The sequence below is a fragment of the Poecilia reticulata genome, chromosome 19 (assembly GCF_904066995.2).
Source record: "Poecilia reticulata chromosome 19, P_reticulata-male-v2, whole genome shotgun sequence".
Taxonomy (NCBI): domain Eukaryota; kingdom Metazoa; phylum Chordata; class Actinopteri; order Cyprinodontiformes; family Poeciliidae; genus Poecilia; species Poecilia reticulata.
Window position 1 is genome coordinate 2878410 of NC_088848.1, and position 12490 is coordinate 2890899.

Here is a 12490-nt window from a genome sequence, read left to right on the forward strand (position 1 = left end):
CGTATCAGAGATGATCGGAAGATGGAGGTTCACCTCTAATGTAGCCAAAAGAAGTGGATTATATACATATTGGCCTAGTCAAAGCCCAGACCTGAATCCAAATGACAATCGATCGCAACATCTGCTATACAGAGGAGAACGAATATTAAATATAGAAAATAATAACAAGTAGTTTTCAGTTTATTTATATAACGCAAATTCTCAAGAAACTACACAAAAACAATTTCAGTCCAATCAAACGGACCCAGTTGATCCCGGTGATCAAACAGAACAGAATCCTCAGTCAGTTAATTCTCATTTTAGCTCACATTTAACTCCATGTGGTGAATTTGACACCATTTTCCTTTATTTAAAGGAAGAGTGTTGAAGTTGGAGGAGAAAACTCGGCCTGTATCTGGTAACTGTATATTTAATCAGCTGTTTGATTGGCCAATGACCGCCCGCGCGCGCGCGCGCGCCGGCGAGAGCGTGTCGCGCGCGCGTAAATCACAGAGATGCGGAGAATGCTGAGAGAATGTTTCTTTAAGACCCATTACCTCCCGATCCGGCTGAGGGGGAGTCTGTGTGGTAAGGTGGCGGATCGTCTCTCCCTGCCTGCCTGCGCCCTCCGCGCCTCCGCCTCCCGCCTTACATGTGGGGGGGGAAATAACGCGAAGGCTACTTTCGGAGAGCGGCGCTCACACCGAAATGGATGGATAAGGGGTTTCTAAAAACATTTTTTATTTATTTTTTAATTCCAGCATCAAACATGGACACTCCAGACTCCCCGCGATGACTGTGGTAAGGATGCAACTTCACACCGCCCCATCGCAACCCAGTTTCTGTTGACAAGAGGGAAAAAAACGGAGAGGAGATGCAGAAACGGCGCAGAAGAGAAATGTGCACGTACTGGTGAAATGCATTGACTCCGCGGAAGGCAGGCGGTTCGGTCTGTGCATGTATGTGCGTGTTGGAGGGAGTCTCGGCTCGCATCAGACCAACTGTGCAACGCTCGCTGCTTTTGTCCGCGTCAGGGATTGACAGGTGTGTTGGCAACACTCAACAGCAGCATTTATGTAGGGCACGCTCCCTTTGCATCCAGTCAGAGAGGTGATGGGTTTGTTAACGACAGGGCGGAGGGGAGGAGAGGAGCGGAGAGGAGAGGAGCGGGGCTCCGGAGCATCACCAGGAGATGCCTCTGAATGCTGGCCTACTAGAATGTGTTGCTTGTAATTAATCATGGCTGCAACTAAGCTCTTTGCCACTGGGAGCCTGGCAATTACACCACCCAGTTCGAGCTGCCGCTGCCTCTGTGGGGTTGTTGTTGATTGTTGTTGGTGATGTGTTATATGCCGGACCAGAACCGAACCGGATCCCGGCGCCTTCCTGTCGTTTAGTGCAAGGATGGGCAGGAGATCCCTCAGTTATACATCCAACAAGATTCCCATAGGGACGGAGTTTTGCGCGTGCGCGCTCGTGCGCTCCTCACCAAATGGTCTTTCCTGCTTCCATCCAGACATGGAGGTGCAGCAGATCAGTCGACATGTCAGCTGTGTGATGTTCCGGGATCCAGGTGCTTCTCATTCCAGCCTCCTCAGCCCGTCTGCCCGCACCGCTTATTGATTCCAGTGATGCGTTTCTGGCCCCGCAGGGGCGCACCGCTCCATACTGGGGGGAGGCGGGGGGCGGGAAGGACAGAGGGGGGCCCGGGGGGGGGAAATGGGGGCTGATTATTACTCGATCTGCTTCTATTGAAATGCGATTACTACCGCATTTCAGGCGCACCGTGAACGTGATTTAACGTTACAGAGAGAGGCCGCCTCGGTGTGCAGCTTCCTGCTCGATCCCCCGCCCCAGTAACTGGTGGAGGAGTGTGTCTCTCTCTCTCTCTCTCTCTCTCTCTCACCCACACACACACACACACACACACACACACACATGCACAAGCAGCAACATCACAGGCACAGTAGACGCTTTCCGTCTCACACACAAGGAGGATTTAATGACATAAAGCTTTTCTCTATAACAAGACCTGCTCTGCACAGCTCTTCTGTCAACTTCTGGGTAGGATGCACGACAGAATGTGATGATGGTGATGATGCTGATGATGATGGTGATGATGCTGATGATGGTGATGGTGATGATGCTGTGGGCAGCTATGCCATAAAATCCCATGTGCTCACTCAGTCAGAAAAACATCCATGTTCAGCAGGAAGCTCCACATTTACATTTAAACCACAAACTTCTGTTTCTTACTGGGTTTTTATGTGACAGATAAACACAAAGAAGTGAATAATGACATGATTTTCAAATTTATTTATTTCTTTTTTGCAAATGAAAATCTTAAAATTCTGATGTGAATTAATATGAATTATATTCAAAAATCATAAAAACTTGCTCTTGAAAAGCCAAAAATGTCACTAAATAGATGCAAATATGTATAGATTTTATATTTATTTAATTAATTTTTTATTCTGTAGCTTTGTGTTTTTTATTTCTCCTGTTTTTAATGTGCTTTAACACCAACCTGCAAAAGGGACTAGAACAGGAAATTAGCCAAAATAACATTTTTAAATTAAATTTGAACTTTTAGGAAGTAAAATCGCAAAGCACTGTACAGTAAGAATTTTTGGGATTTTGTTTTACTCTGAAACCCCTAAATTAAAAAAAGAAACTACAAACACTTGCTTTCAGATTTCAGCTTATTAGTAAATCAGGTTCCTGTGTATATAATTTAATCTCATTATACTATATATTACCAAAGGTATTGGCTTACGAATCCAAATGATTAAATTCATGTGTTTCCAACTCTTCAGTTGACTGGCTTGTAAAGTCCATGCAGGATTACATGCTTCTACATGCAACACTGTGATGTGAAGCCATCTGTCCTCTCTGCTAAATTTGGTTGAGTCCCTGGGAACGATCGCAACGACTCAACAGAGTCAATACACCTCAAAGCAGGGGTGTTCAAAGTGCGGCCCGGGGGCCAATTGTTCAGGGGGCCATAAATGGCCCCCTGAACAATTCTGGGGCGGCCCTTGATCTCATTTAGCATAAATTTGGTTTGCTGGTTAAAATCAGAACAACCATTTACTCGCACGCGGAGCTCCAAGAAATGTGCTGTGGTTTCCTCTGAGCGGGAGAAGATGTCTGTCTAATCAATAATAGCTGCATAAATCATAAGATATGGCGACATGTAAAATCAGCAGCGCTTCGCTTTCACAGACGGTGGGGACTTCATCCAACTTTTAGCGTCACTTGGAAAGAAAGCTTAAAGAAAGGTAAGATACGTGGACGCGATGCTAGCAAAGCTAGCTGTACAGAGATGTATTTTGCATCCGTGATGAAAAAAAGTCACTCATGCGCTGAATTATTGTGTGTTGACTGAGGTGTCGCATATATGGGACAACGCTGTGACCAAAGTCTGCAATATAGTGATATAACATTCAGGAACGATTCGATTCTTCTGGACGGATCTTTACTAAGTCCTAAGGACTGAAGCCTCACTGAGAGCCGTTCTTTGTTCTTGTGTACACTGCAGTAGCTATATATATACACACACACATACACACATTTATTTAATCGCCGAATAAGTAAAAGTTGAATGTATGAACACAGAGCATGCTCATTGCTCATTGATTGATTTCGTCTCCTGTCATGGTGGCAAACATCGCAGTCACGGTGCTCATTCTGCTTAGTTACTTGTTGCGCCGTTGGGCAGTTGAACCTTATTTACCATTAATGGCGATGTTTCAGTTGTGGTTTCTGACATGGGCAATATGGCCAACCGCCCAGGGCGTTATTTTTCTAGGGATAGCAGGAGACCTCTGCGGATTGTAGCACAGCGATGAAAGCAAAACAGAATGAAGTGAGTTTTAATTGATACTGGTTAAATATATTTCAGCTCTAAGTATTTAATATCTAGGTGTTTTTATGGGAATGTGGATCTTTCAGATCAATCTGAGAACCAATTTTGATAGGTAAACTTAATTTTATTGTGTCATGTAGCGCAGGGCGCTGGTCTTGGTCTCGGGTTCGGTGGTCTTGACTACAACTCTGCTACATGGCTCCTTGGTTGCACCTTCTTTACATCCCCTTTCAGTTGGATTTCTTTCTAAATAAATGTCACTAAGGAAGTTCATGCTATGTTAGGACAGGAGACGAGATGTTTCCATCCCTGAAATTATGATCCATAGAATCACATATCTAAGTCTAAACTGTTACAGAGAATAAACACAATAAGAACATGTTTAATCTGTGGCATTGTTTATTAAAATGGCACATTTCTAATGTATTAAAATTAAATACGATCGGCACACTTAATGATATTAGCGATTAGGGAATGCATTCAGCAAGTACTTTTACTTTTAATACTTAAGTATTTTTAAAAGCCAGTACTTTTTTACTTTTACTTAAGTAAAATGTTAATGTGGTACTTTCACTTTTACTTGAGTTCATTTTTGACTGTGTATTTGTACTTTTACTTAAGTACATTTTTTGAGTACTTTCTCCACCACTGGTCACAACATAATGACAGTTTTAACAAATATGTAACAAGTCTGTAAAAGTTAGATACTGCAGCTTTAAATTTGGGTGAGCAGAGGTCGGTGAATGTGAAACCGATCTTATCTACGCCTGAAGATCAGCCACCGTTTGCACCGGAGTGACGATCACGTCTGCACATGTTAACAACAGTCACCAGACTTTTGGAAACTTTGCCACTTTGTCACTGTATTTAGTGCATTTCCAGATAAGAAAAATTGTTCAAAATCTGCATTGGCAGGTTTGGGCTTTCTAAAGATCAGTGATCGGCCAGAAAAACTGCAATCGGTGCAGCCATACTTTGGACCGTTTCACATTTCCAACTTTATGGGGACAGTTTGGGGAATGACCCTTCTTGTTTCATCAGCTCAGCGAATGGAAAACGTAAGCCAGAGTTTCTCGTCCAACATCAGTGTCTGACCTTCTAAATGCTGTTCTGGAAGAAGGGTAAAAAATTAACACTCCTTAAACTTTTGGAAAATCTTCCTACAATAGTTGAAACATGAATTTGTGATTTCTATTTCACTGCCTTCACAATGCCTTCAACCAACTAGAAAACCTTTTTAAAAGCAAAGCTACTGCTTAATGAGGACACTACAAGTTGTTGTTCTGTCCTCCACTGTCTCTCTTTCATTACACATCCATAAACACAGAGGTCATGACCTCCCAGCTGACGCTTCACTCCAAGCTGCAGCCTGTTCAGTAATGTTGGTCTGAACTGATTCAGCTTTGTTTTCCCAGGGAAGCCTCGTCACTCGGCACGCTGAGACACTGAGAAGAGTTAGCATGAATGCTAAAAGGCCTCTTACAGTTTCCCTGTTTGCAGCCTTTTTTCCAATGAAGTGCTTATGCAGCAATCAGTGAATTCAGGTTTGTTGAAAAAGATGAAATATCTTAAAATTCTTATTTGAAAGTCCTTGTCAGATTATATCAGACTGCTAAGGCATGTTGTTGTTATATCTTCTTCTCCTCACTAGAGTAGTGGAAGAAAACTTTAAGAAAATGAAGATAAATTAATTCATTTACATACATATAAATATTCATAGAAGGATAATGGACACTTTTAAACTCTAGTCCACTCAAAAAAACATTACCTACAGTAAATACTCCAGCTTGAATGTGAGATTTAAATGGCACTTTTGCAGTAAAGATGCAGAAGTCAGCTGAGTTGTTGTCTCTCTTGGAGACCTAACAAACCGGCTTCCTTCTGGGGCTTTAAAAGCACTCTGGTGAATCCAGTCAGTCTTTTATTCATCATACTGGTAAATAATGGCTTGAGCATTTTTACTCTGAAATACATTGGCCTCAGCGTCATCGAGCTCAAATTTCTCTGACAACTAGACTGAGAATATTTTATAGTTGTAAACTCAATACCATTGTCTTAAAAAGGGTATTTTTAAAATTAAGATCTATTTAATAACATAATTTTGGAAGAGGTTTTTATAAGTTTAGTGCTTTGGTCTCAACTAAACCTTTTTTTGTTCACAAAGTCTTCAAAATTAATTTTATTTGTTGTTTTGGTTATTTATTTTGTATATTTAAAATTATTCCAGTTTCAGTGTTAAATGTTCATTAGATTTAAAGTATTTCAGAAGGTGCTCTTGTATTATTATTTTTGCCATCACCATAATATCACTTGAACATGGTCTGAAAACAACAATGTTATCGTTTATCACAATAACTTCTGGAACAATTTAGTGTCCAGCTAAATCTGTTACTGCGATTGGTCGAGTTTTTCTCTAACTACTTTCTTGTTGAACTTCTCAGATGCATTTGGATAATGTTTATAGACGTGTAATACATCCAAATCACCAGGCTGAACTCCTATAGTTGTCCACGCTGAGTTTTCCTAACACTCCCAGCAACAGAAGCACAGGCTGCTATTAAAAATCAGCACTATACTTCTTTTGTTGCCAGGAATGAAATTATTATAACAACTAACATTGCCCACTTGCGGATTTTACAGATCAAAGACCTCTTCTGCTTTTGATTTCCCTTAAACCATTTCTTATTCATTAATCCCGTCACATTATGGAGCTCGACTCAACATCACGTCACTTCCTTCCTCCTCAAATTCCCCTGAAGGCTTCTGGGAACAGCAGACGCTTTAAAAAGGGAGTCAACTATAAAAGCATAACGTAAGCAAATGTTGTGGGAAATCGTGGCAGACAAAGCTGCAGATTGCTGACTGTGGAGATTATATTGGAACATTTTTTAAGCAATGGGTCCAAATATTGTCACTACAGTCTGACTGCAGTGAAGTCAGATGCTTCATATCTGGACTTATCATTAATTTTAATTAATTTCAATAATACTCAGCTTGAAAATGTTGTTCTTTTTATGGAATTATTAGAGCAAAATTTGGATCTTTTTAAATATAGTATACATTATATAACATCATTTTAGAAGAGGAAAAGATAAACAAATGGAAATAATGATATAGAAATTTTTTAAAAGGTTATTATTGTTCTGTTGTGTCTTTAAATTATAAAAATGATGTCTTTAAATTATGGATTTGCAGTGAAGGCTGTCAGGAAGGGGCTGAATACAAATGCATGCCACACGTTTCAGATTCATTCTGGTACAGATTTATGAATGCATTTATGCATTTCTTTACATTTGTCCTCCACATAAAATCCCAACAAACTTCACCAGTTTGTGGCTTTAATGAGGGAAAACTGGAAAAACGTTAATTGCAATTGAGATACAGACAGCAATTAACATGTGAACTACATTTGTTTTTTAAGCTGTTTTTACAGTCATAAATAGGCTGTTGTTGTATTTTTGACCCAAGTTTTCAGAAACAGATTCTCTTCAGTTTCACTGAGACGTTTCTGAAGAGCAAAACCAACAACACTGTCCTAACTTTTTTATACGTAGAAAAACTCCCAACTTCTCCAGAGTTTGCATTCCTTTACGCTAATTTTAGAGTAAAAACACCAAAGCTATTTATGAACTTATTGGAGTTTTTTTTTACAGTGTCAGATTTTATTATGAAATCTAGTCAAACCAAGATCTGCAAAGAAGGAATAAAAGTAGGGAAAGTGAGATGAAGGAGGGAAGAAATGATGAGAAAGGGAAAAGAGTAAAGATGGAAGAAATATCAGGACATAGGGAAGAACGTAGCATGAAGTGACCCAATTCCGATTTTTTGAAAAGAATATGATCTTTTCATGACAGTCTGAACAACACAGATCGGATTCTTTTCGACCCAGGCTACTTGGATATCCGATACGTACCTGACCTTTAAAAATGTGAATATGAACGTCACTGATACTCGACAAACGTCATTATTCTGCGTCCTGATGCGCGCAAACGGGAAGAAAAACAGCAACCATGACGGACTATAATGAAGATTAAATTGTTAATGTGCTGCTTAGGACGGACAACATCTTCAAAATCGTAAGATATGCTCCACCGTTAGCATCCATGTTTACTTCCGCAAACTCTGAGCTCTACTTCTTCTTTACGGCAGCTCGCACCATAGACATAATATGTCTGTGGCTGGCACGCTCTCTGTGTGTGACGTTATTGCGCCCTCTACTGCGCATGCGGGACACTTTTGGAGATCACATGTTTATATTTGGAAATGTGAACGACCACCGTGAAAGAAAAAAAAAAAAATCCGATTTGAATCGGGAGTCGTTTCAGGCTGCAGTGTGAACGTAGCTAAAAACAATAAATGATTGAGTTAATTTACTTCAATAACTAATTTTACCAAGAAAAACACAATATGTATATACAGATTGATGTAAAACCCTATGTGTATGTTAATTGCAATAATTTTCTTCTTACAGCTAATAAAATACATTTAAGATTAGAATATTACACCAGACCAACAAAAAAATTATTTTGGCTAAAGAAATGTGATGTTTATAAAAAATTATGTTAAATCACTGCCTGAATGTTATTTTAAATATAAATTTTACTGAATTTGAATCAAATTTGATCCAAAAGAAAATATCCTGTTATTGTTATGCTGTATGTATATTTTTGTACAGTTTTGGTTCCATTACTGCTCTGACTGTGTTGTTCTGTCAGCCTTTTGTAGAATCTGTATACTCCACTTACGATTATTTAATTACTCAATATGTGACGATTACTTGACTAATCAATTCATCACGATTAATCTGATTAATTGCTTCAGCCCTAATTTGCACACTTCTGTTTCCGTCATTCTGCAGACCTGGAAGGTTTCCAGGCTGAGAAGCGCTGACTGTCATTTTTTGGCAATCTGAGATCCTGAAGCATGACAACAGAAGCCAATTAGAGTTAGAATTGCTACTTTTTTTTATATAATTTAGGTCTTTATTAAGATGTTAATCTACTAGTTTCTTTTGAACAAAATTCTGAGTGGAAGCAATCATCTTGTCATTCTGTCAGCTTCCTCTGACGTACGTCATTCTGTCCTTTCTTATTTGTGCGTAGCAGTTCTGTTGAAGTCTCCGCTAGCTGAGCTAATGCTACGCTTGCTCTGTTTTGCAGCTCTTCCTGCTGGTGCTGTGAGGAGCTCTGCCGTGTGGAAACCATTTCTTTATCCCTTCCTGGTCCTTAACCCTTTCCCTCCCATGTCCCTGGCCAACCCTGGATACCCCCCGGAAGGGCATCGCTGCGTTATCTGCCTCTTCCGCATGAACACTCGGATCATTTCCCATGTAGGTCAGGACTTTGTGATGAAAGACTAGTAAGCAAGGAGAGCAAACACAACAGCAATAAACTCAAGAAGAAGTGGATGTAGAGACAACCAAAGGGATGCTATTTTTGGAAGATGTAAAGATTTATATTTTATACATCTTTTAGTACGAGCAAATAAAAAAACCAAGAGAGTTTGCACGTACAATCCCCCCGTTAGGTTTCTTCAATAACTCCACTCACACGCCGTGGTCTCATGATGATGTGCGAGGTGATGCCCACCATATCTGAGGATGGGCGCAGCAGCAGCGGCGGAGGCCCCACCTCGCCGCCCGGGGCCGGGGTGGGCGGGGGCCCCGCCGGAGCCATGGGCGGAGGGGGATTCAGCAGCAGGGAGCCCAGGGGGGACGAAGGAGGCAGCACGGGGAACCTGGAGTCTCTGATGGTCAACATGCTGACGGAGAGGGAGAGGCTGCTGGAGAACCTGAGGGAGACGCAGGAGAGCCTGGGCACGGCACAGCTCCGCCTCCGCGAGCTCGGCCACGAGAAGGAGTCGCTCCAGAGGCAGCTATCCATCGCTCTGCCCCAGGTGAGGCGCTGGTTCGGGTTGATGGGGCAGGTAGAGCCTTAAAGGGGCAGCATTATGTGTTTTACAGGCACAAAGTGCCACTTTATAACTTCAGTTGTTATAAAAATGCTGCAAAATACAAAATCTTACCAAATATTTTAGGTCTAGTTTCTAGTGCAAATATCTTAGTGCACCTGAAATAAGACAAAGCTAACTCAAAGTAGCCTTGTAGCTAGATATAGAGGCTTGTCCTAAATAAATAATTCATTAATCTTGATTCAGAAGTTTTAGTTCCATTAGCAGATTATTTTCCCATGTTACAAGTTAATTTATCTGCCAGTGGAACCAGAACTTTTTCATCAATATTAAAGCCTTATTTTCTAAAACGTGTGCATGTATCTTGCTGAAAAGTTTATTCTAAGTTAGTTTGACTTATTCAAGGTGTACTAAGATAAAAACATCTGGTGAAATTTTGTTTTTGCAGTATTTATATTGAATATGTTTTAAAAGAAATTTAACTTCTGAATTTAACGCCTTGAAATTGGGTTTTTGTCTCTTTAAAAACTCCTGATCTTTATGAAACTCCACCCTCAGGAAGTCATCACAACATAACTCCTCTACTAACACTTTTATCAACATTTTTACCAGCGTTGCTCTGAGAGGTAGCAACAATAATCAGCTCGGATGTGCAGTTCCATCAGGTGTTTGCTAATTGCCACTGGCTAGTCTGTAGGAGCTGAATGGGGGAGAAGCTATGCCTCAAAGGTGGAGGCGTTTTTGCACAGCTGAATGGTTGCCATGGTGATTAAAGGATTTCTCAAGCATGTGTGAAAGCATGAAAGCAAGACTTCAGGAAATTACATCATAACATGATGTAAACCTCAAACTTTTTTCATTTTTTAAGCACAGTGGGTCAACTGGTGGACTGCTGTAGCGCCTACGACCCAGATTGACTGGATTTCAGGGTGACACCCCGCACTGTAAAACATTTGAAGGTGGTTTAACGTGAAAATTAAAGCCCACCTGCTTCCTGGAAAATGAAATTTAAGTCAACAAAAAAAATTGTTTTTTCTTTAACTCAGCTCAGAAATTAAAGTTCATGAAGTTGATTTAACAACAAGAGACAAGTCGTCTAAACATTGTTTTTAAGTCCATTAATCTTGAATTGTGAGTTTTAACTTAATGCTGCAATTTAAACCAAATAATTATTTCACAATATGCAAAAAAACTGTCCCCACCCAGTTTAAGAGCCACATTTCTCTGTTATTTTACTCATAGTATCAAGTTAAAATAATGACTTATTTTACTTTAGAATAATTTAATTCAAACTGCAGGAACCAAATTTCTGATCTGATGATGAATTTTATGAAACATCTGAATGAATTCAGCTCAGAAACATTTAGTGTGATCAGGACAAGAGTCAGATCAACGTAACGCACTTCCATCTCAGGAGACAGAAACACGCCGCTAAGCATTCTGGGAAACAGTTCCCACTCCTGACTTTTTCTTCTTTCAGTTTTTTAAAGTGTAAACCTAAAAACTCCAGTTTATTCAACTCTTAATAAAAAGTTAACACAACTTCCTGCTGTAAGTTTATCTTTCACAGACTCACAGGTTTAGGTTCAAAATCTAAAACTCACTAAATTTATTTGACTTAAAGAGTAGAAGATGGCAGACACAACTAAATGCAGCTCAGATGTTTTACAGTGTGTCTGATTAGAATGAAAAAAAGACTTTAGATGAAAAAGTGATGCAAAGACAGACAGACAGACTGACTGAGGTTCCATGGAAGAGAAAAGACAAAGAGACGCTAAAGGCCAACTGAGAAGCTGACCCCGATCCAAGCAAGAAACAATCCCACAAGGCCGAGGGCCAATGAACCCACTGTGTCACCATCTGCATGCATCTCTCTCCGTCTTACTCTCCTCCTTTTCAAACACAAACGAGTTATATTTATCTGCTTTACTCTGTTTCTAACATAAATCAGGCCGGTGCACACACCTGAAACACGCGAGGCGTCTTTACGAACAGCCGCCGGCGCTAAGCTGCAGCCGTAGGTGTGTTTTATGGAGACGTGAAATGACAAATGACCACAGATGGTGCGGGGCTTTGCAAAGATCACGCAGGACACGGCGTCCTGTTTGCACCCAGGCGCTGCAGATGTATTCCCAGTGGTGTCATAAACGCCGTTTGATGCTTTGTTTTGGGGGTCTCTGCCGAGCGCTGCGCCGCCGGCCGGTTGTGTAACAGCGTGATGTAATCTGTCCATGAAGAAGAGTTCACAGGGGAGAATCTGTGTCAGTGATTCACCTGATTGTTATGTAGCTTTACATCATGTACAACCTACAGCTTTAGTCTCCGGCGTCTCGCTAAACGTGTTTCAGGGAGCCTTTTGGTTGTGTATATTTTTAGCTTTCTTTGTTTGAATCCTTATTTAGTTTAGCAGAAATCCAGATTTATTTATTTTTGTATATTCCTTGATCTGTACTGTAGTCTCATTGCAGCCTGGCCACATTTAGAGTATTAAAAACATACATTCAGTCTGTTTGTTTTCCTGCTCCTGACTGCAGCGTGTCTCTCTGTGTGTGTGTGTGTGTGTGTGTGTTTCACAGGAGTTCGCCGTGTTGACTAAGGAGCTGAACGTTTGCCGGGAGCAGCTTCTGGAGAGGGAGGAGGAAATTGCTGAGCTCAAGGCGGAGAGAAACAACACACGTGTAAGATGTTTAGCGGCCATTTTGCCTATTAGCGCCGTAGCAGCCTCTGACTCCG

General features: G+C 40.8%; 1 protein-coding gene across 7 annotated transcripts in view; it reads left to right on the forward strand.

The window, feature by feature from the left end:
• Positions 1-486: 486 nt before the first annotated feature.
• Positions 487-12490, forward strand: part of LOC103481232 (liprin-alpha-3-like) — a 38311-nt gene continuing 26307 nt past the window's right edge. For 2 of the 7 annotated variants that reach the window (XM_081601079.1, XM_081601078.1), the window contains exons 1-3: positions 487-780; positions 9007-9742; positions 12334-12435. In XM_081601079.1, the coding sequence (XP_081457205.1) occupies positions 9410-9742; positions 12334-12435 (435 nt within the window). In that variant the 5' untranslated portion in view covers positions 487-780; positions 9007-9409. Of the gene's footprint in view, positions 1024-5262; positions 5392-9006; positions 9743-12333; positions 12436-12490 lie in introns of all 7 variants that reach the window. The other 5 variants (XM_017310759.2, XM_081601076.1, XM_017310760.2 and 2 more) reach the window with 4 other exon arrangements.